Source organism: Coffea arabica, chromosome 10c (genome assembly GCF_036785885.1).
Source record: "Coffea arabica cultivar ET-39 chromosome 10c, Coffea Arabica ET-39 HiFi, whole genome shotgun sequence".
NCBI classification, from domain to species: Eukaryota; Viridiplantae; Streptophyta; class Magnoliopsida; order Gentianales; family Rubiaceae; genus Coffea; species Coffea arabica.
The window spans coordinates 7,951,245-7,973,628 of record NC_092329.1 but is presented as its reverse complement, the minus strand read 5'-3'; the positions used below and the strand labels follow the sequence as shown (position 1 = coordinate 7,973,628).

The 22,384-nt window shown below is 36.7% G+C and overlaps 2 protein-coding genes across 6 annotated transcripts; both read right to left on the bottom strand.

Annotated features, from left to right (window-relative positions):
• Window positions 1-3,217: 3,217 nt before the first annotated feature.
• LOC113715222 (uncharacterized) lies at window positions 3,218-8,570 on the bottom strand. 4 transcript variants are annotated; one of them, XM_072069430.1, is made up of 7 exons: window positions 8,279-8,570; window positions 6,974-7,014; window positions 6,825-6,902; window positions 6,508-6,684; window positions 5,755-5,853; window positions 4,518-4,764; window positions 3,218-3,906 (listed from the first exon to the last, which is right to left on the bottom strand). In XM_072069430.1, the coding sequence occupies exons 3-7, from the start codon at window positions 6,897-6,899 to the stop codon at window positions 3,509-3,511; spliced, it is 996 nt and encodes a 331-aa protein (XP_071925531.1). In that variant the 5' UTR covers window positions 6,900-6,902; window positions 6,974-7,014; window positions 8,279-8,570; the 3' UTR covers window positions 3,218-3,508. The 4 variants fall into 4 exon arrangements, with proteins under 4 accessions (XP_071925531.1, XP_071925532.1, XP_071925529.1 ...); XM_072069431.1 differs by having other exon boundaries at window positions 6,825-6,889; window positions 8,279-8,568; XM_072069428.1 differs by having other exon boundaries at window positions 6,825-7,014; window positions 8,279-8,569.
• A 4,515-nt stretch (window positions 8,571-13,085) lies between these two features.
• On the bottom strand, window positions 13,086-22,384 carry LOC113713630 (probable helicase MAGATAMA 3). Of its 2 annotated transcripts, none has more exons than XM_027237397.2 (8): window positions 22,116-22,384; window positions 19,318-20,834; window positions 17,723-17,905; window positions 16,937-17,032; window positions 16,693-16,855; window positions 16,433-16,565; window positions 14,581-16,347; window positions 13,086-14,455 (listed from the first exon to the last, which is right to left on the bottom strand). In XM_027237397.2, exons 2-8 carry the CDS (start codon window positions 20,663-20,665, stop codon window positions 14,030-14,032), a joined length of 4,116 nt encoding a protein of 1,371 aa, XP_027093198.2. In that variant the 5' UTR covers window positions 20,666-20,834; window positions 22,116-22,384; the 3' UTR covers window positions 13,086-14,029. The 2 variants fall into 2 exon arrangements, with proteins under 2 accessions (XP_027093198.2, XP_071925765.1); XM_072069664.1 differs by lacking the exon at window positions 22,116-22,384 and adding an exon at window positions 21,901-22,106.

The following is a 22,384-nucleotide window of genomic DNA, read 5'->3' as shown; positions in this document are numbered from 1 at the left end:
ACAAAAATTGTTGCAAAATTATAATTAAAGGATCTAATTCTTTGATAAGTTATAAACCTATTCAAAATGTTTCCATTTAGTTTCAAAATTTAGCCCCACATTTAGTAGTAGGTTGTTTGTGGGCAAAGGATCCTGTATCAGACCTTTTTCTATCTCAACATTTAATTCATTAGCATCACACTTTAATTCTTTTTGTCGCTTTAACACACCATTAACAGGATAGAATATAACAGATAATAGACTAAAAAAACAAAATTTAACTAAAAAAAGTTTTTAAATAAATTTTCTATTATTTTTTGTTTTTCTATTATATATTATTATTTAGCATGTTTTCTTCTGTATTCAACCTTATAAATATTTGTTGTCCATGGTTGACTTTGGCTGGGGAGGTCGAATTACAGTTTTTCCTTTGTTAAAAAAACTGCTTGGAAATGCTGAGCCCTATTTCTTTTGCCCTATTCTTCAGCAAATGAAGGGAAAAGGGATAGTTTTAAGCATTATGTGTATTTGCAAGAGCATACTGCGTCAGGTTTCAGAGAAGACATGGATAAGTTGAAGAATTTAGAGGCTAGATTCCTTTGAATGAAAGGGTTTCTTGTTATCTTTGTCTATGTTCCTGTCGAATTCAAGAGGCTTCAACATTGTGAAATTGGCAAGTCTTGTAATATGGGTCTCACGTTGCTCCACATGGCAGATATTGTACTGCATTTTGTTTTTCATTTACGTTTTGATTCTGCACTTCATTAAACCAAGAAATGAAACAAGACAAAACAACTTGGTTTGCTTTTACTCCTTTCTCTCCATTCAAAGCACTGGAAGTTTAATGTTTAGCAAGCTATCCCAGTTGTTTAGCGATTCAGGCTTTGCTAATGGATGTTTAGCCACAAAATTGATGTTAACCTACTCGTTACACTTATCAAACTTTGGTAGTGAATGTTTGAAATATTTCTTTGATTACTTTGATCTCATCTCTGTCTTTTTTAGCTAATAATTAGTCATTGCAATTCCTTTTGCAAATAATTTCCACATGTAAAACAAATTATTGAAGCTATTATAACATATATTTGGCTATGAATGATTCAGCTAGATCGTTTAAAGTGGTTCTAGCACTTTTTGGTAATCCCCCTTTTAGTTTAGGGCTCCTTGTTTGGGATGAATATGATCTGCAAACACCAGAGGAGCCAAACTTTTTGTCTAAATATTCCTTGGTAATGTGTTTATGGCTTCGTCTGCATGGAAATACCAAAAAAATGTGTGGACAATAATCAACAGAAAATAAGAGAAAAGTACATCACTGCACTGTCCAGTATGTTAATGGAAACTCTGGACTATCTACACTGAAAATGCTACGTAGTGATTCAAAATAATTTACCAAGAAATGAAGAACTATTTCCAACTATAAACATATTTACTGGATTTGGTGGGCCTTCGTGGTATGAAAATTATTAAGGAGACTTTCTGCATCAAAGGAAATTTTGTCTGTGAAAACACACTTTATGCAGGAAGGATCCCATTAAAGTAGAGATAAGAATTACGCCATATGATTATATATGAATTATACCCCTCTTGGCATCTACAGATTTAAAGCACCAATACACTATCCAAACTTGTGAAATGCCTATACTAAAAATGTACTTTTGTTGCATAAAATACAATTTTTATTGCTTCAAAATTGGGCGGGGCATTTTACATTTCCATCGCGCGAAGCGCGTTTATCCCTCCTAGTTATTCTTTTAAACAAAATGAGTAAGTTACGTGCAAATGACAACGACAAAGTTTTAGTAAAAGAAAGTCAGAAATTTGATGTCCTTCATACAACAATCATACTTATTTCCATTCTGCGAGAAAGGAAAAGTTCTACCTTGTCATGTTAATGCATAATCCACAATTATGTCACCCTTTTTATTAAGACATCTTTCTAAATTAACTATATTTATTTTTGTGAAAATTAACCACTGAGGTCTCCCTTAATGATAACCAAGCCCTTACTGAAAAAAATTAAAAACTCATAAGAGATAAAGTTTAAAATGTTGACATTTTTTATTTAGAGACTCGACAAGATGTAGAAATGTATGTATTACTTTATTGAGATTTAAGAAAAATGCGTTTAAATTATTTTAGGAAAAATCCAATTCCAAATTTATAAAATAGAAGAAATCACGCATAAGACACTTAAATGGTGCAACAGAAAGAAAATGCCCAGAAAAATTCTCATAGGGGAGCTAACAAAGCACAGAAAAATTCACACCAATTTTTGGTAGCTCAATGGCAGAAGTCGGCAAATTTTTTTCCGAAAGGATAGGTTCACCGTCCATACCGTATGAGAATTTGGCAGAAATATATAAAATCGTCACATAAAGTTGGATACCCGTTTTTTTAAAAGATTAATCAGAAGACCGTTTTCCAAGTATGAGCTGTAATTTATGATTTGCAATGTTTATGATATTTAATGTTCGTTAATAAGTCTTTGGCTTTCAAATTCATCCTTCAGTCACATGCTTGGATAATAGGAGAGACTTATACTTTTTTTTTAAAAAAAAAAATTATGTATAGCAAAAGTGACTTATACTATCTGTGAATATCTTCAAGATTTATGAATAGTGCTAATTGTGCATTAAAATTGCTGATGTCTAATATCTTCTTTTTCTCAAGCACTTATATTTGCAAATTATTAAAAATGGTTCTTTTTTAACTTAATAAAATTGGTACTAAACCATTGATCATTAGAATTTTGTCGAAGACAAATGGTTCCTTTTTTAAATTAATATTCGTGCTCCGTAATTGTGCTCAGGTGCTCCAATCCTGGTCGTTTGCATCCCAAAATGACTAATATGCCCTCCCTCCCTCCATTTCTTTCTCTGTCAGATGCCGCCATGGAGTAGAAGTTTTCCGCTCGTGATTTTAATTCGGACAGAGTCAACATTCAATGGTAGTCCAGAAACTGCTGCCACCTTCAAGATTTCTAGCTCTTTTTTTTCTCCCCATATACCAACTTGATTTTTCGGAATATGTAGGAACATGTTAAAAGAAGATGGTTCGGAAGGACAGAGTTGTCATTTCACTGTATGAAAGATGAAGTTGGAATGCCCCCGGTGATTTGAAGTCTAAAGATGCTAACTTCCTGCTACTATCACCAAATTCACCTGCAATAAGCAAGCCAGTCTTCACCATTCATCAGGGTTATCTAATCAAAGCTTGGAAAGTCAGCAAACATTGATTTTGTCCCAAGTTAGTTTTATTAGTCTCAATTGAAACATGAATATCATTAGCTTCTCCTCGTGTTCTCAGACATGCTTTATGTTGGCCTATAATGAAGTCAATCACATACAGAAGTTCTTCTCAGTCTCTCTCGTAGAGGAAAAAGGGTGTCTGGAGTGCCTGAAGAACATTCTGAACTCTGCAACGTGATTTTCCAAATGCCACAGTCATTGGAACTGTTAGCAAAATGTGTATTTATGCAGGTAGCAGCGAAATGAGTGGGTGTTCCCAAGTTCTTTGTTCTTCGAACTTATTCGGTATCATTCTCTCCATTGCCATGGTCTTTAGTTGCTGGCAAGGGATTATCAGTGGGGAAATCGTCTGTATCAGCTTCATGAGATGATCCATCTGCTTTCCCATCCGAAGTATCAGAATCTGACTCTAAAGTACTGGCATCCAAGGCTGGGACTGGCAGGGAGGCTATAGCAGGATCTCCTTCTGTCTTCCAGAACAAGGGCACCTTCTTATCATCTTCCTTCATCCTCTCCGAGTATTTACTTATGTCAAAATCTTCACCCTGTTTCCCTCCAAATGCTGGCTCCAGCTGATCCATGTCAAACAACTCCTCCAGTATCTTCTTGGCGTTAGAGTCATCTGAATATACAAATTTCACTTTGTTGGCAGTCTTGGGCTCCAAAAAAGGCTTCACTACCTGCACAAAAGAATCAGCTACAGTTTAAGCTATCAGCGTTCCAAGTTCAAGATAGTAAGCACGTCTCATACATAAGCTTGTCCGACATAGTCTAAGAGGATACAGTCTTTCAAACAATAAGCAGATATTTCTGAATTTCCAAACACATAAAGACCAAAGCATATCAGAAAACCACCTCAATTTGTATTAAGACTGCCTTTTGTTACATCTCAAAATATACTTTGTTGAGACACCATGGTAGCATGAAAATAAACAAAAACCTCAGGAAAAAAATGACATCTATAGCTTTTGCACAAGTTTGACAGTTTTTTGGTTTCACCAGAAACAGAAACTGGAAGTTAAACAAACGCAGGTAACTAAGATACAATTATCAGGGAAGTAACTAACAAAAGTCACCTTAAGTTCCTGAATGTATCACTGAAATGGCATCAATTTGGGATTGGTGGAATAATGCATTCCAAAGCCCACTTTGAGCTTTTACACGAAACCAAGCTTTAAAATCTCTTACTTAGGCCTTAAGCTCAAGTTCAGTAAGACACCCCCCAGATAATTCTATGTTGAAATAAGTTACAATCACCTATACAAAATCGAATAAATGAAATGAGACTTGCCTTCCAAAATGGCTCAAATATCTTGGGTGCATCATAAAGCACTGCCATACCCAGCCTCTCCGGATAATGCTCTTGCAAGACATGAGCAGTCTCCTTTGTCACCTTGATGGAGATATGTGACATGTTGAAGCCATGAAAGTCAATCAACCAGACCATCTGTTCTTGGTTTTCGGGAAGATTTACAATAGCATTCTCCATGCAATAAACCAGATACTTGATTTGGCCTTTGATTGACTTGGAGTTCTGTGGAGATACCCAACAGAAGAAAGTTAAAGTTTGTGACCCCAGACAACAAATTCCAATTGTATGTGATATAAGTGACATCTATATGCAAACAGCATACGAACTAGACTTTCATCTTAAAGCCTACCTTTGCATGCAACTTGTAAAGCTAACATGAAAGACTGAGTTTAATAAACATAGAAGGTTGCTTTAATTTTGGCTTTGGTGTGACCCTTGATGAGATCAACTAAAGCCCTCATACTAAAAATGTAAATGACAATTCTATACTTCATAACAAAGATCAGGAAGTACTTCATATTTTAGTTTTAGTAGATATTCCAAAGAAAAATATTGTCCCTTTTTTTATACTTTGAAAGTATCCATGTTTGACCATCAATTGGTCACGTAAAATGCACTTTGAGTAGCAGAAATTTTTTTGTTTTCCCTTTTCTCCATAACAGCAAATTGTTGTGGTTAAGATCAAAGCTAAGCCTTTGGACGTTAGATCATCTTTCTTATAGGATGCCCATAAATATGATTTCCCACCACACTTAAAACTGTCAATAATAGATTCAGCTGAACATTTTATAGCTGTCTCAAATGGGCAACTACTATTGATATAAAAAGCAGAGGGACTATTCCTTTGGGCCATTATCCAGCAATTCTACCACCACCACTTAGCAGTCTCAATATGTTTTTTCTGTAAGTGCATGTCCTTGTAAAGGAGTTGGAAGATGAAATCAGTCAGTATTGATAGAAATAAACACCACATAACACTTAGCATTCACTAACATAGTGCTGACAGGACCACTATAATCTACAGGTGAATAACAATGCACAAAATGGAAATCTTGGCTTAAAGGTTGAATATGGAGTCCTGTCTGATAAAACTCCCAACACTCAAAGTAAGACCAATGCATGATAAATAATGCATCATAAAATAATAACCATTTAGACATATCCAACTGAAGTAAAGCTAATGCTAAATAAATCACATGATTGTGAACGAACTTGGCATCTGGGTCTCATGACAAGAACTGTCCTCCCTAGCTTGTCTTTGTAATTTGATCTGTATATTTTTCCTGTTTCTGCTTCATGGGCAACATCCTCCTATATCACAACAAAAAGAAAATATATCAAATGTGACCCTCATAAAAACCCCTAAACCTTCAGGGATTAGGGGAAGAAGGGAATCAAGCAGGCCATCAAAACCATGACAAGAAACACACCATCATTTCACCTAGAATGATACAGAATAGCAAAAGAAAATCTAGTTTGCCGCCACCTGACTTTGTAAAATAACTTGAGACCAGCAATAAACTTGCTTGTGACGCAATGTAATGCTTAGCATACAAAAACTAAAGAGAAACGAGATGACTAACTTCATTTGCTAATAATGTCATTTACAGCTAAGGCATTCAATCCAAGGGAAGAAAGTGCTTTACTCACAACACAAATGAGAACATTTAGGTAGTGGGTTTAGGACAACTACATATCTTTTTAAAATTAAGCACCAGGTCTAGCCAAGAGAAAAAAGTGACATGAAGAAGGAGTTTATCCTTTAGGCAAAATAATCAAACCAAATAGAAGTATGCCAATGGCATCCTGGTTTTCTGAAGATGAAAAATTAATCAGAGTAAACTGGGTTTACCAGGCATAGCCAAGGAAAAAGCTAAAGTGAGAGAATTTGTTCTTTAGGCAAACCACAACAGCATCAGTACTTGTATGAAGATCATAGATTAATCTGAGTGAAGTAGGATTTACCCATCGAATCTCTTCAGGCTTGTATTCACGTCTCCATTTCAAGGATGCTTTAAGCATTTTAACAGCCTTCTTGACATTCCAATTGCGTGCCCTTAGATATCTTGCTATGCATGCATCAGAACAGAAAAGGGCCAATTTGCCTGAGAGTGGCCCAATCAACCTTCTTACCTCATTAATCTGCAAATACAGAAATTCCTTACAATATTTTCCTCTTTTCATTCTCATATTACGCATTCAACTACTACAACCCTCCCCCCACCCACCCCAAACCATGAGGGCTCCAGACAGAAAAGATTCATACAGCATGATCACATTACCTTTTCCTTTTCTGCTTCTGGAAACACAGAGATCTCAATGCCATTGGAAGTGGCAGTTTTTGTCCCTGAACTCATAATCTGAAAAGTTGTCTAGTTGTTTGAAATGATTGTAACTCACTCACTCCCTCCTTCAAGAAGAAATCACTGACCTGGAATAAAGAACTATATCACTTGGTGCTGCTTGATCAGCCTGAAAAGCAGCATGAAGTTAAATCAGGTAGAGTAATTATAATCACACTCCTATCTTTTTGTAAGAAGGAATTTAAACTCTGTTGGGAGGTCAGGTCAGCTCCCTACTAATTACATCTCTTCGTTTTATGCAGGTCACTCAAATTCAGGCAAAATGGTAAGAAGATCATGACAATTTCTCAACTGTGGACAAGTTTTGGAACATTTACATTGTTATGCACATCCTAAAGTCTTTGAGAAAGAAAAGGCGTTCAACAATATACAAGCATACATCACTTGTATAAACAGAAAGCACAACTGAACGTGTGCTGGTGAATCTCCAGGTAATCATCCAATTGATGGCTAGCCCATTTTAGTCTAATTCACCATTTACAGATACAATTGCTTAAGTTATAGAGATTTTTTTTTTTTTGGGTTCACAATTTAAAAGGCCTAGTTATTCAGGCAAGTGATCAATAATAATCCAATTACATAGTAATATGCATCTTATATGCTAGGTACCGAGTAAAAATTGTAACTACAATGAACATTTGCCATCTTAATGCAAGCTCCAGGAGCTTTCTGCGCTTATAAACTAGTAAAAAGGAAGCCTTTTCATGATGCAACCACATCAAAATCTATATACATATTCAGAAATCCAAACATACTCAGACTACATAGTTTCTAGTCTTCCTCAACTACAGACTTCATATTCAGAAATCCACACAAAATCACAACTGTTTGGTTTTTTGCCGTTTGCATCCCAATTCACCTCAATGCCAACTACAGCATACACGCTGCAATATCCAATTCAATCAAAGAAATCTCATTTGGTAAAGAAAATTGAAAAACCTCTCTTCCTTTTTCTTAATTTCCGTTTAGAATAATTGACAAGTGGAAATGAAAACTTAAATTCTTGAACAACGGACAACAGTCAATTACATGTTGGACCAAACAACCACCCCCCCCCCCCAACTCCAACCCACCCCGGGGGCAACCTCCATCTTTCCCCTATGTACTAATACATTAAAGCTAAGCCCAAGATTTGCAACCCCACAACAAACAGGTACACATAAGCCACTGGAAATTAATGCAAAACCTGCGCCCAATACTTCCACTCAACCACCCAACCCCCCCCCCCCCAACAAAACAAAAGAAAAAAGAATTTGATAACTAAATCGAGCTGTAAACATAACTTTAATCCATCAGAAGCAAAAACCCAGATGAATAAAGCAGCTTCAAGATTAAACATTTGCACATGAATTCAAGAACTTGAAAAGCATTACCTCTTGGGAAGAATCAAGATTGATGTCCAGACTGCCAAGAACGGATGAAAGAGGCCAAAGGGGGTCAACTGAGCAGAGGAGTATGCTTAGAAGTTAGAATGGAGAGATTCCTGATGGGTTGTTGACATTGTATTTGACGATTCTAAATGTATATTTGGGTTTATGGTAATGTCATATTTGGCGTGCACACCATGTGAGCAAAACTGGAAAACTACAAACACAGACTATTTCGCTTTGCCTTTAAGACAAGGTCAGAAATTTTCAACCGCCTCAGACTCTCTCGAGATATATTTGCTAGAACAGTAGAAAAAAGAGTTTTATATTATCTGGTCCGCAATAACTCCATAATATGATGATGATATCTTTCCAGCCTCGCGGTTAAATTTTATTTATTATGAGTTTATACCCTATACTCGCATTTAATATGATGTTTTTGAAATAATTGTGGAGAATTAAATGTTTTTTAAAAGGCAGCAATGAGTTGCTTTTAATTGACATTAGATTTTTCATTTTAGTCTTTGAACACCTAAGTAATAAATAGTCAAATAGGTTGTTTGACTATATGTTACTAGACTTTTTAGGATAGACCATTATTTGGTATTTGGATTAGCAAATAGCAAAGAGGGCAAATCGTATGTCCTCTTTGACTATGTGTTACTTAATCCAAATAGAAAAGAGGACAAACCATTCTTTGGATTAAAAGTGAAATACTTTATTACCTAATGGTCAAAGTTGCCACACCTCTAGACCACCTTTATATGTAACATTAGCCAACAATTAAGAAGGATTTCAAACGCACCTTTGGATTATTCAATGATTGTGTTCAAGTAAGGTTACAAACAATCATATTATTGTGTCCTCTATATTGGTGTTCAATGATTGTATTCAAACGCAAAACTTAGTTGCCATTTCAAAATGTTGTCCTTTATATGAATGCTTTTCCCAAAAGAAAGATTTTTTTTTTTTTTTTTTAAATGCAGTGTCGAGTACTAACTACTTGTATTTGCAATAATTACTAGCTAAATAACAAGAACCAAAATGTCCTTTGAAATGGCAAACACAAAAAAATTTCTTATTAATTTTCTACGGGCACTTTAAGCATTTAGGTGATGTTTTCTTTGCAAAATGTATAATGAGATCAGCAAAAATCTGTTTTTAAGGGGTGGAAGGAAAAATACCCTAATTTCTCGTTGGGTCAATTATAGTTCTCTCTTCAGTAGCATTAATTTACTCAATAATTTTCAATGTTAACACAATTCAAATCCATTGATTGAATATTGGACATTAGAGAACGGACTTCAATCAGCGACGCTAGTTTCGCCAATTGATTGATATGACTGATTTTTTAAGTAGTTTAACATGATAGTTTTCAGGGGCAGGCAACCAGAAATCCATGACCTTGGTCACATATTTAATTAAATGCCCCACTAAAAAATAATTAAATATTTTGAAAAGTTAGTTTTAAAAACACTTACAAGATGTGATGTATGTATGGTATAAAAGGTAATTACAAAATGTGTAAAAGGAATATTCACAAATTTTGATGGACATCAAGTACATTGGCTTGATGCACAGTTATTGATTGTTATACATATTACCTTTGGAAAAAAGTAAAGAAGGAAAAAAAGTATCTTAAGGGAAAAAAAGAAAAGGAAAAGAAGGAATCAGGAAAAGGTGAGTATAAAACGAAAAGAAAATTTTGCTTGATGGAACGAGGGTAATTTTGGAGGAAAATTTTTATTTTTATGACAAAAAATATTATTTATTCATCGCTTGTGCTTCATTTAAATTATAAGGATGTTTGTTGATTGCCGCAAAAATCACATAAGGGATTTTTTAGAAATTTTAAATTAGATTCCTTGTTTCATGATAATGGACATATTAAACTTTTCAGTGTTAATTAATTTACTTGAATTAAGTATACATCAACTTTTGCTTATTTTAAGATCTGTCTAGTTTTTTAAAGTAAATCTCAAAACTTACTTTGGGCTTAATTGAGAGGTAAATTTGAATTTTGAAAAAAAAGTAAGCTATAGTTAAGAGTAAAAAGGTAGATGTAAATATTAACCATATTTAAATTATCATGGAGTCACAACTTAGTTGAATTTACACAAAAAAAAAAAAAAAAGAAGATTAAATGAATGAAAAGTATATTCGCCGAAAAGGTATTAGTATAGTGGTTAAAGTTGAAATTTAAAGAATTAGATGTTCTCAATTCAATTTTTTCTTTCCATGTCTCGCTTCATAAATTCACTCCTCTCTTGCTTCCAGCACTGTAGAAAGGAAAATTAGGTGTAAAGCTCCCGATCACAATTACAAAAGAATTTTGCATTTGATTTTCGAATTTGTTATCACCAAAATTTCAAAACAAAGGTACATCATTCCTATAGAATATTTTGTGTGAATCACAAAATAATTAAGACATACTGAGATTGATTGAGTTTATTATATCGGAAAATCATTCAAAGTGTTCTTCATATTTCGTTAAATGATTTTCCAATTCTCACTTTTTAAATAGTAACTTTGCTTTTTGTTTGGAAAGTCATTTTTCACCAAAAAATTCCTATGAACACATTTTCGAATCATATTTTTACCTTACATATATCAAATTGCTACAGTATATTTTTGACAAAAACTCCAGCAAATTGCAATCCAAATAGGACCCTAAGTTGGTAGCATTCAATTTCAACCTAAGTTTTTACTATTTTTTGCCCTGAATCCATCACGTGACCCATGTATGATCATTTTTTTTTTGGGCCAAAAAGTTAAATCCCATTTGTAGTTAAATAAATGACTCAATTCATATTTATTTTTACCCCTAAAAAGTAGAAACTAACTCGAATCATATTTATTCTTTTCCCAAAATAGTAAGATCCAACCCAATCTATATTTATTTTTGCCACTAAAAAGGTGAGATTTGAATTTTTTGTACATAAAAAATTGACTACATACGGTCACCTAATGATTTCAAACTAAAACGTGGTCGAAATCTTATGTTGAAAATAAATTTTACTAACTTGAATTTGTAAATGATGTAAAATTAATAATTAAAAAGACGAAAAGAATTCATTTAACAAAATGTAAGGGGTGTTTTGAATAATTTTTTCTTATTATATTTAGGAAGATACGTATCACATTTATTCTTTATGGATAAGAGGAAGATAGATATTTGCAAATAATCTTTTTTCCTTTTTTGGTTGGACGAAGATAAAAATTTGCGTAATTCCCAAACAGCATTGGAAGTTGTAAATTTTCTTTTGGGGGGCAGGAAGAGGTTAAAAATTTGGACAAACTACAAGTTGGAACAGTGGATATAATTGTGTTAGGTAACCGGTTGGTTGGAGAGAGAAACTAAGGAATTTTTTTGGGTGTTTCCATCCCGTCAAACATCATCATAAATGGAATTTTAGTTGCTAATAGAAGAATTTTTCTTGGACATAAATGGACTTCTCTCCTGGGCAGCTTCCGATATTTCTGTATTCAGGGCCTATCATATATGAACATGTAAGGCCAGCTGACGGGTATGATCATTGTTTATTATCACGGCATCTAACTATTAATTATTTACCGGGTGAGAAGTTTTAGTGACTCTTAAACTTTTATTCGTATAAAGTTTAGTTTTCATACAATTATTAGAACACTTTTCACTCTTGATCTATCGAAAGTACAAATTATTAGTTTTTCTATTAATTTTAGTCGTTGTGTGTGATGGAAACACCATCACGTGCGATATCCGAAAAAAAAAAAATCAAGGGTAATCTAGCTCGTAAAAAAATACTTACCGACTAAAAGATAATGAAAACATTTTACTACCCAATCTTTATGGACTATCCCTCTCATGCGAGACTCCTAATCTTTGGAAGAGATAACAAATCCTAGAGTTTGTCTTTGAAGAGGGTTGCAAAGCATGACAAAAGGAGGACTTCTGGATTATAATCTCTAGGAAGGTTTGCATGAATTCTTTCTGGTCTTCTAATTTCTTTTTTTTTTTTTTCCTTTTTTAGTTTTTTTAATCTTTTATTTTTTTCATGGTTTGATTGTAGTTTAGAGAGTCATCTTTTCAAGTATGTTGAAGATGTGCATTTGGCAAAAGTAGGGAAGGTGAAGAACAAAGTTTTCTCATTCCTTCATCTGTGGGAATTGTTTTAGCCCTACAAGTGTTGCAACATACCAGATGCCGACCAAACGGAAAGAACAATGAGATGCACAAAACTCGTGGACAAATAAGAAGACAAGGGAAATACGTCCAAAATCGAGGCGCAGGAATTTATTTACATTTAACTGGCGCATTAATAACTCGAAAACAAGACAAATTGTGCTGCGGTCAAAGAAGGGAAATTATTCTCAGGTTTTGGTAAACAAAGAAGCGACACGTGCTAATCGTTTTCAGAAGATTTTTTTTTTTATCAGCCAGACATTAACTAGAATGGAATATATAAACAAAGATAAAAAAGATCCCGATTGCCCATCTGCTGACTCTCCATCTCATCCTAATCCACAAAACCGAGGGCGGGGAGTGGACACCTGCTTCCGGCGCATCCGATTTATTTGCACTTGACGGGTAATATTGCACTACCTGATTCGCTTATTTTTACGTTTCAGAGTATTATCCAAGAATGAAATCCTATTCACGTTGCAAGGCGTAGAGTTGCTGCAAGATGAAGTAGCAATAAGTAATGCTGCTATTACCCTACTAAGAAACTCAGATGTGATTCCTCCATTGTCAACAGCGGCGAAGAGGGGGAACACTAAGGGCAAAAGCGCTAATAATCGGATGCAATCAAACAAGGCACGGAAGTCAGGGAAGTTGAATAAAAAAGAAATGGTGTATCATTCAGCAATTCGTTGTCAGAAAGTAAGACAAAAAAGACAATATTACAATTTGAGAGTACGAACCTAACCAAGAAATGTATTTTCTACCCACTAAGTAATGGGCAATGTTTAGAAGAGAGTCCTAATTTCGACTTGCTGCAAATATATACAGAATTAGTCCGTTCCAGACGCGCATTAGCTATAATATGCTGGTAATCCTGTACCAATATCCTGTACAGCATCTTCAATATCTACTAATGAGGTTCTGGCAGAGTCTTACATTCATGCGATGAAGCATATTAACGCTTCAGTCAGAAACCAAATGTTTCATGGTATATGTAGCCTTCTCATCTGGTTTCACTCCAGAAACCAGGACTGAAACTCTTATTGAGCTTTCAGTCTAGTGCAAGTTGTGGGTACATACAACCAACTTGCAGCCAAAAAATGGTGATGGATTTCCGCCACAAACAAATTTTGCCTAAGTGCCACTTCGACATGGAATTCATGCTGGGTTAGACCATTCAAAAATGCCGTAAACCGGAGATCCCAGAAGGCTAACCTCAGCTCACATATCACAAGTATGTCTTTACCCCTACACAAAGTCCAGTGAGCCTACACGGCCAGATTTAGAAGAAAGCCATGTCAAGATGATATGCTTCGTGCGTGCCCCAAGCCATTAATCAGTCAACCCAGAGCGGATTTACTCAAACAAAGCTACTTGCCCAGTTGGAAGCAATGATCTCCATCACTTCACTTTTTCTTCATCTCCAAGTAGTTTGCTCAATTAAGTGTACTGTTGCATAAGGTCATCCATACCAAGTCACCCTGCCACACAAAGTTTGAGCAAAAGGATCATGTGCTCCTAGCTTTCCAAGCCAGGAGGAGTAAATGTGGTGGTCTGTCACTCCATCAGTACAAGGAATGTTAGACTTTGACCAATCATTGTAATTCTCTCTTCCCCATTGCTCCAGCTGAATTGTGCTTCTTCTGAACGCCATATTGCCAGGCATCTCGAGATTTATCGCCAGATTGATCAAAATCATCCAAAGAGTTCTCAATTGGCAACTTTAAAGACCGGTAACTTCCATTCCTTAAAATTGATGATGTATTCGACTTCTCATCATCTTCTGATGGTGTACCAGACCTGGACTCCATGTGCACATCATAGGGCCTATGTCTAAGCCCAGTTCTCATGCCCCTGTTGCTAGGGTTCTTAGCCTGATATGAGGGATACGGAGACGACTTTGGTAACACAAAATCCTTAGGCAAAGAATCCATATCCATGTAACAGTTCCTAGCTTTAGCATCCTTTATCAGAGCAGCCCAATCATCTGACTTCACCAGTGCATTTGCATTCCCCATGACCTGCAAATAAAATTCAGTCACCACAAGAAAAAGCAGTGAGGCACAAGTTCCTCTATGCGACAAAGCATGTTGTTAGATTAATAAAATAACACCAGAAGGGACAGAAAAGGCCAAAAGTTCCATACCCAGAGAGCTCTTCTAGCACGAGTAAGAGCAACATTCATTCGACGAATATCTGCAACAAAACCTACACCATGGTTTGACGCACGTACACATGACATTATAATGACATCCCGTTCCTGACCTTGGAAAGCATCCACAGTATTTATATAGATGTCTTTCCCTTCTTCTGAATTTAGGATATCCTCAAACTCCCGTTGAAGGCATTTTAGCTGCAATTTGTATGGGGTAATGATACCCACTGTTACTTTTGCCACACCCAATGATTTAGCTGTTTTCTGGAGATGCTCATACAATCGATGACAGAACTGGGCTTCCTCCCTATTCTGATAAGAGACAGATCCACCTCGATGCGATTCCCTACCATGAGTGATGTCATAAAATAAATAGGGCCTCAGTAATGGATCCTTGTAATAAGACTCGTCAGGTAAACTAACAACACTTTCACTATCTGTCAGCCGCCCTTGGTAGAAGTACCTAGAAGGAAAATCCCTGATTTGAGGATGCATCCTGTATTGAACTGATAACAACATTGTTGGGCAACCAGCTTGTTGAAACCTCTCAAAGAGACTTCTGCTATACAACAATGTTCCAGCTGCCTTGCTGATTACTGTCGCTGGAAGCTGCTGTGGATCCCCAACCAGGACACAGCGTGCTGCACCTAGAGCAAGTGGAGGAAGTACTCCTACTTCACTAGCTTGTGCTGCTTCGTCAATCACAACCATATCAAAACCGTGAGTAAGACGAGAAAATAGCTTTCGCCCACTGCTTGAAACAGTAGTGAAAACAATTTCAGCTTCATTTGCAAAACTTGCCTCCAGATTAGCACGAGCTTCCTCTAAATTAAAATTGCTAGTAGCACGGAATTTGCCTTCCAATATAAGAAGGCGGGACATCTCAACCAAAGTTTTATCTCGACTCTCAACCACTGCTGCAAGACTTTGCAGCAAAGTATCGCGATTTTGATCTCTAGCCATTAGAACATCAGGATCAACACCCACAGATCCTTGCGCACGACCAGCTGCAGCAGCAACAGTCAGATCTCTTTGAAGGGCAGCTATCTGTTGTGATAATTGAGCCTCACGAGTTCTCAATTGATGCATCCAACCATAGATTTCATCACGACTCTTATTCAAAAGCTGATCAGTTCTCCGCTCAACAGAAACAGCTTGGGCAGCACGCGTTTGCGTATCTACCCCAACTCGGGCAACATCAGGACGATAAACTTTCATCTCACCATCAATAAACCCTCGATCAAGAACCCTAGCAAGTAATTCATCTGTTGCAGCATTTGAAGGAGCACAGACAAGCATTCTAGGTTTTGGGCAAAGTTTTGGAAGAGTGCGAAAAAGATTCTGATCCATGCTCTGAAGAACTTCATCAATGGATCCAGTAGCAACAGATTCCAAGTTGCTCTCATTAGCCTGCTTATAGCTTTCAGGTGCCAGTTTCTTCAGCAACGCAGTGTAATAGTGCTGATACTGAACTAGATGGATGACGTTTAACATTCCCCAGACAGTATGGGTCTTACCTGTACCAGGAGGACCTTGTACTAGAGTAAATGGCCATGGATCTTGCCTCTTTGCCATCCCATTACTAGTACCTGCAGCTGTATGCATAGCAGCCCACTGAATTGCAGCTAGCTGCGGCCCGTTAAAGGTTCTATGAAGGTAGTCCACAAAATTTGGAGTGAAGCATTCTGGCATTGCAGGCGGCTGCTCTTCATACTTCGGGAAGTGATCAGGACTAGGCTGAAGAATTGCATTTTGCATCTATAAGACGACAGATAATTAGTATTTGGTTATTTCCACAAGAATTTGCATCTGAGAATGCCCAACTTTGAATTATAGCTATTACCTGCAAATTAAGGCGGCGAAAAGCATGCAAGGCAATGTATTCCCTCTGGGTGGTTGCAAGAGAGCCAAGGACAGTCAGATACCAGATGCCCCTTGGCTGAAGTTTACTTAAAATGTGATCATCATCAGCCTTGCTGAAACAAGTCATGAAGAAATAATTCTCAATCAGTTACCCATTAATATTGGAAGGAAAACATCATTAGCAATAAATGCGCCTGAGAGAAGCAGCCAATGAGAAAATGAGAAACTTGTAAAACTGACCTGTTAGAATCATATGAATCACCAACATAAAAATGCAGAATAGCCCCATGACTGTCACGCGTATCAATAGGAATGTGCCTTCTGACCGTCCCAGCAACACGTCCACTGATCTCAGCCTCCTCATCATCTTCTATAACAGAATTGCTACTCCTCTTTAATCTCACTGCATTATAACATGAAAACTTTGAGTAACTAATTTGAAGCTTTAGAAATATGATAATCAATGCTGGAACTGGTACAAAACCTGATCCAGGCTTAGGTGAGGAAAGAACAGCAACATCACCCTCCTTAAAGGTCCATTTATGCTCAGTAAATGGAATTAATATTGCATCATACCACCCTAACAAAAGAAGGAAAAGTAAGTAGCCATCCATAAGACAACCCCCAACCCCCGCCCCCCCCCCCACCAAAAAAAAAAAAGGAAAGAAAGGAAAAGAAACCATCCATGAAACAGAAAGCAACAGAATCCTTAGAAATTATACAGCGAATACAAACTCATTCATTAAAAGCAAAGCACAATTTCTGCTAAGTTCCAGCAACAAGAAGCATCTAAAAGGGCAAACAAACAATCCTAAGGGACATATCACAACTATTGGTGTAATACTTAACAAAAAATTTCTGGCGTAATTACTTTTACTGAAAGAAATTCCCAAACGTGTAAATCAGCTTCCAGACTTGTTAAAGTGCCCCCATTCCCCAACATACATGTGCACACAGATACATTTTTCCACCTTTTCAAGCATCAATAAAGGACAAGAAAAATGTAGTTATTCTCCTAGCAATCAATTCATGAGTTTACAGACACTCCATATTAAGTGCAACCCTAAAAGGCATCTGGTGTACTCAAGAAATTACTGATCACCAAAAGAGCTGTTACCCTTAATCAGCAGTACCAAGATGGACTGCTAAAGAGGGCAAAACACATCGTGGGCTGGCCTGAACCACCACATATGCCAACTCCATCCGAAATGTTAAGAATCACTACTAACTGGTCATGTTAGAACAAAATCACATACAAACTAAAATATACCTCTTTCACGTCTTTCAATGTTTTTCACATGAACCTTCACATGCACAGAAAACGTCTCAGTCAATTCCTCCCAAGTACTATACAGCTGCGCCCGGCATTCCTCAAAAAGCAAAGGTTCAAATACTCTAACATACTCTTCAACAGATTCAAAATGACCCGGTACACATTGAAGCTCCGTTTCCTCTGAAAAGTAAAAAACAATACAGCTCACGACCACAAACCACAAAAACATGGCAACAGAATAGCATTAACAAGGAAAAAATTCAAAAGGTAAAACAGCAAGGCAATGGAAGCAACCAAGAATGTCATCACATTAAAATGCAACAACAGAAAACTAATTTATGCCCTTAGGAGTAGCAAGATAACTAGTAAGCACAATGATGGTTTATTAGATGCAGTACACAATTCACTCCTTTAACTTCTTTAGATAGCAAGAAAAGCTTAGAACCTGTGAGCTACTCAGTTTTCACAATGCATCCAGGTTTCAATGATTGAAAACTTAATAACACAAAATGTAGCATTATCCAATCTTAGTGGGTTAGCAACTACAAAAAAATAAGGATTAAAGCTCAATTCAGGATGACTGCAATAGTCTTCATCCCACAAGCTTTTTAGTCGGTTGAAATGCCCACCATATGAAGCTGTAGGATCCCCTCTGATATGCAATGGCCTGAGTAATACAAAGATTACCATTTACTCAATAAGCATATATGATGAATACTGCCTCACCCACAACACCGAACCATGAAATACGTAATACTAATTGCAAATTAAAGCCAGTAAAGAACTGAGGCAAACAAAAAGCAAAATAATAATAATATTATTAATAAAGATCGTCAACCAATATTTGAACCTTAAATGAGGTGGAACCATTCTACAAGCAGTTCAATGGTCCACAGAAAGAAATAGAATTGTTAAAGAAAACAGAAAAGCACTTAGATTAAATGGTCCTGTCAGCTGGAGACGAAAAAAAGACTTTCATCCTCTCAGCTTCTTCTGAGAACCACTATACCTAAATCACACTAAGATTTCACTTGTCGAACAAGAAAATGGACAGTATATTCATAGTCAACTAATGTCCGGCATAAAATAAAGCTATTAAATTGCAGGTATTCAGAATTGCCAGCAATCTATTATATCATCAAACACTATAGGCCCATAGATTTGATTATTCCAAATGTATGTTAGATGCAGAATAAGATTTTTTGGATTAAAGAGCTTTCAGGATCTTGGAACTTATTGTTTCCAATCTGTCACATTCACACCCCCAAACAAAAGGATGTGCTGTCTATCTCTTCTCATTTAAAAATGACAACAAAGACATGACACTATGTAATTGAGATCGACGACAACTTGATGCCCAGTCCATTTACAACAATTCTTCAAGTTCTAACTGAAGCGCATCATAAAAAATAAAAACCACAGAATCACAATGATCATGCAAGGAGAGTATGCTTTAAGTTCACATCAACTATCAACAAAAGCTTGAGAACTATCACAGTACATAGATTCACACAATAGAAGAATTCACAAACCCCTAAACAAACTAGATAGAGCTGTCAGAAATTTGTATACCAAAGATTAGTGTTCATTACCTGGATCATGCCAAAACTTCTCATTTGTCACCTCTCGCAGAAGCCGTTCCACTGATGTATCCTGATACATGGTGCTCACAGCAACCTGTTTCTTTGAAGGAAGTTTTTTCACTCCTGACTTTAAGTCTGCAGTTGCTGAACTGCCTGTGGCTGGTCTCCTGACAGGGAGAGGTGAATTTTTGACTGGCCTTGAATCTATGGGTTGTTTCCATGAACTTTGCCTAGATATAGATGTTGATTGAGCCTCAGCCATGAGATCTGTCGAACTAGTTGGTCTCCTAGGCCGAGACAAAAGCCCAGAATGCACCTCACCATTGCAATCTCTAGAATCTTGTGATTCAACATAACCATTTCCCTCATTATTTGATAAATCAAGTTGTGTGCTTTCCTTGCTAGTTGACTGAATCTGCTTATCTGCCATGCGGTCAGTAGGTGGAGCACGCCCTACCGTACGAGTTGTAATAGGGGCGGGGAAATTCTGTCTTCTTGGTGTTGAACTCTTCAGAGCACCAGCTTGCTTTACATCTTCTAAATTCAAAAACATGGTCTGCCTACTTCGCTTTTTCCCTAGCATTGCTTCCTTCTGTTGGTCAAGCCTAGGACGCTTTCCAGGATTATTTGCACACTTCTGCGCATAACTTGCTTCAACTCCTTTGCTTTCTTTTTGCTTGGGAACCAACCCAGAATCTTCCTGAGCATTCATGGAGCTGCATTCTGAAGTACGACTACTACTGCTTCTCCTATCATTTGTATCTTGGTCCTGTCCTGAAAACCCAAGGTCCCCATTATCGTCCTTCACATCCCCAGCATTCCGAGCAACACTCTCGGAAGCCATAACCTGATCAATATTATGGTTCCTCATCTCATCTGCCCCTTTCTCCTGCAAAACTCTGTTGCCAGTTGTAGACTCTTCATGTGTATTAGGAATTCTGTATGCATCCCCAGAGCCCTCTGCATCAGACCATTCCCCTTCTTCCTTCTCAACAGCCTCCGGATCTGCAAAACTCAAATCTAGCTGCTGGCCAGCCTTCTCCTTCTCAACTCTGCTTGATTTGGAAGATGCAGCATCAACAGTTGAGTTACCTGAAGTCTTATTCCTAGCAGGATGTTCAGAACCCAGACCCCTTCTCGGCCGAACAAAAGGCTGAAAACCTGAGACAGAAGATGCGTGGGAAAAAGCATGGTTATTTACTATCCCTTGAGGACCAGCGGATGAGGCAAATAATTCGGAGGTGTGAGAACTTGAAGGAACGGCCTTCTGTGGCTGGAAACAAAAACCATCATTGTCCTCATCTTCTTCAGCTGGAGGCTCGTTAAGATCAAAAGGTAGCTTTCCCTTGGAGCCCATCTCATATGCAATTGCATACAAAGTAAGCTGGATAACCGAGTATTTCTAACTCCCACTTGCTGTCTATTCTCTCTAAGACAAATGCACATACCAAACCAAACCACAGATCCAATAAGCAAAAATTTGGGCCTCTGGTTTGTCAAATCAGACACCACAAACAAGAGGTTTTCTGCATTCAAGATTAGAAAGATAATGTTTAAGCGCTTGTCACAGATCACAGAAGAAAACATTATCATGAGAATTCAAACTAAACAAAACAAAGCAAAGCAAATGAAGAAATAAACCGCAAGATCAAATGATTGATTAAAATATTGAATTTAGGTAGAAATCAATAACACTAGTCCACATCCAAAATAATAAGTAATTACATCGAAATGTTGTGACTATCATGTTCACCTAGACAACTAAGTATAACAAAAAATTCTGTACTTATGAAGCAGCCCATCAATAAACTGCTTTAAAAAAAATTTAAACAACATAAAAATGCCAACAACCAATTCCTCTTCACCCCACCTTCCCCTCCCCCCCCCCCCAAAAAACAACAAAAAACTTTAAAAAAAAAAAAGAAGAAGCAAATCTCAAAACCCATAATTACTATTCATTGGTTGGAATAAGAGCTCACGAAGCAATGCTCGTTCTCAATAGAGCAGGCCCGAATTCAGATTTGCAAATGCGAATTCAAACCAAAAACTACACAAATTAAACAAGCCAAAACAAGAAAGTTGAACACAATGTTTGGATCTATATTAGGGCATTAGAAGTAAAATAAAGAAATGCAACACAATCATAATTTGTTAATATTGCCAAAATCATCTTGATTAGACTCATAACAAACAATTGAGATGATTAGAACCCATTAAGGATCTAATCACTCACTGATACCCCACGTCTAATCCATCTTCCAGAACTTCAGTTATTCTTCAGTTTCCTCACCCCAAAATTCACGAGTCCATTTCACGTTAAATTTGTCACTAGAAAAACAACATCCACTGGTTCCAAAGTCCACCGCTCACTAACCCTAACCCTTACGCAACAAAAAACAGAGTCCACTTCAGCTCAACATAAATCTTACACAAAAATCAGTCCAAAACTAAAAACTAATTTTAATCTCCCTATGTTATCACCAATCTTTTCCATCCAACATATATTGCAATTTAAAACAAAAAGTCAATACCTAGCATTAAACATAAAAAATTCGGATAAAAAAAATCTCATCAAAATTACACAAATATTACTGTATCAAGAAAAATCAAGAAATCAATCTTGAATCCAGGTCAGATCGAATATGAGATAGCCGAATTTGCATAGTCAAACGCATTTACGAATTAATATTTTCACTTATTGGATCTAAATTATTTTTTGTCAACCTATTATTAAGATTATCATTTTGTATATGCTTTTAGGACAAAATGAGGAAAATTAGAGCAGTAGAGAGAGAAAATAAAAATACCTTAAAGTGCACCAAATCTAAAGGAAGAGAAAGCGATATAATAATTAATTAATAATGAATAAAAAATCGAAATTATTTCACTGTGTAGAGACACATTGACGTGTATGTATCGATAGAAAGTTGTCTAGAGAGAGAGAGTAGCCACAAGGAAGAGAGAGCGAGGATGCAGATAAAAGTGCGAAGAGAGGAGGGGTATTTATAGGAAATTTCGAGGGATTCTCGCCGGTCGGCGAAATATTTTCCATCACCGTTAACTTACTTGCCGGTCA

Excerpts from the sequence above, each read along its gene's own strand:
- LOC113715222 (XM_072069430.1), bottom strand. The coding sequence starts at position 6,899 with ATGAGTTCAGGGACAAAAACTGCCACTTCCAATGGCATTGAGATCTCT. Across the intron at positions 4,765-5,754 it reads TCATGAGACCCAGATGCCAA|AACTCCAAGTCAATCAAAGG; the intron begins GTTCGTTCACAA and ends GTATCTCCACAG. Across the intron at positions 3,907-4,517 it reads TGAGCCATTTTGGAAGGCAA|TGAAGCCTTTTTTGGAGCCC; the intron begins GTCTCATTTCAT and ends TTGTGCAGGTAG.
- LOC113713630 (XM_027237397.2), bottom strand. The coding sequence starts at position 20,665 with ATGGGCTCCAAGGGAAAGCTACCTTTTGATCTTAACGAGCCTCCAGCT. Across the intron at positions 16,856-16,936 it reads CTCACCTAAGCCTGGATCAG|TGAGATTAAAGAGGAGTAGC; the intron begins GTTTTGTACCAG and ends GTTATAATGCAG. Across the intron at positions 16,348-16,432 it reads TTCGCCGCCTTAATTTGCAG|ATGCAAAATGCAATTCTTCA; the intron begins GTAATAGCTATA and ends GTCGTCTTATAG.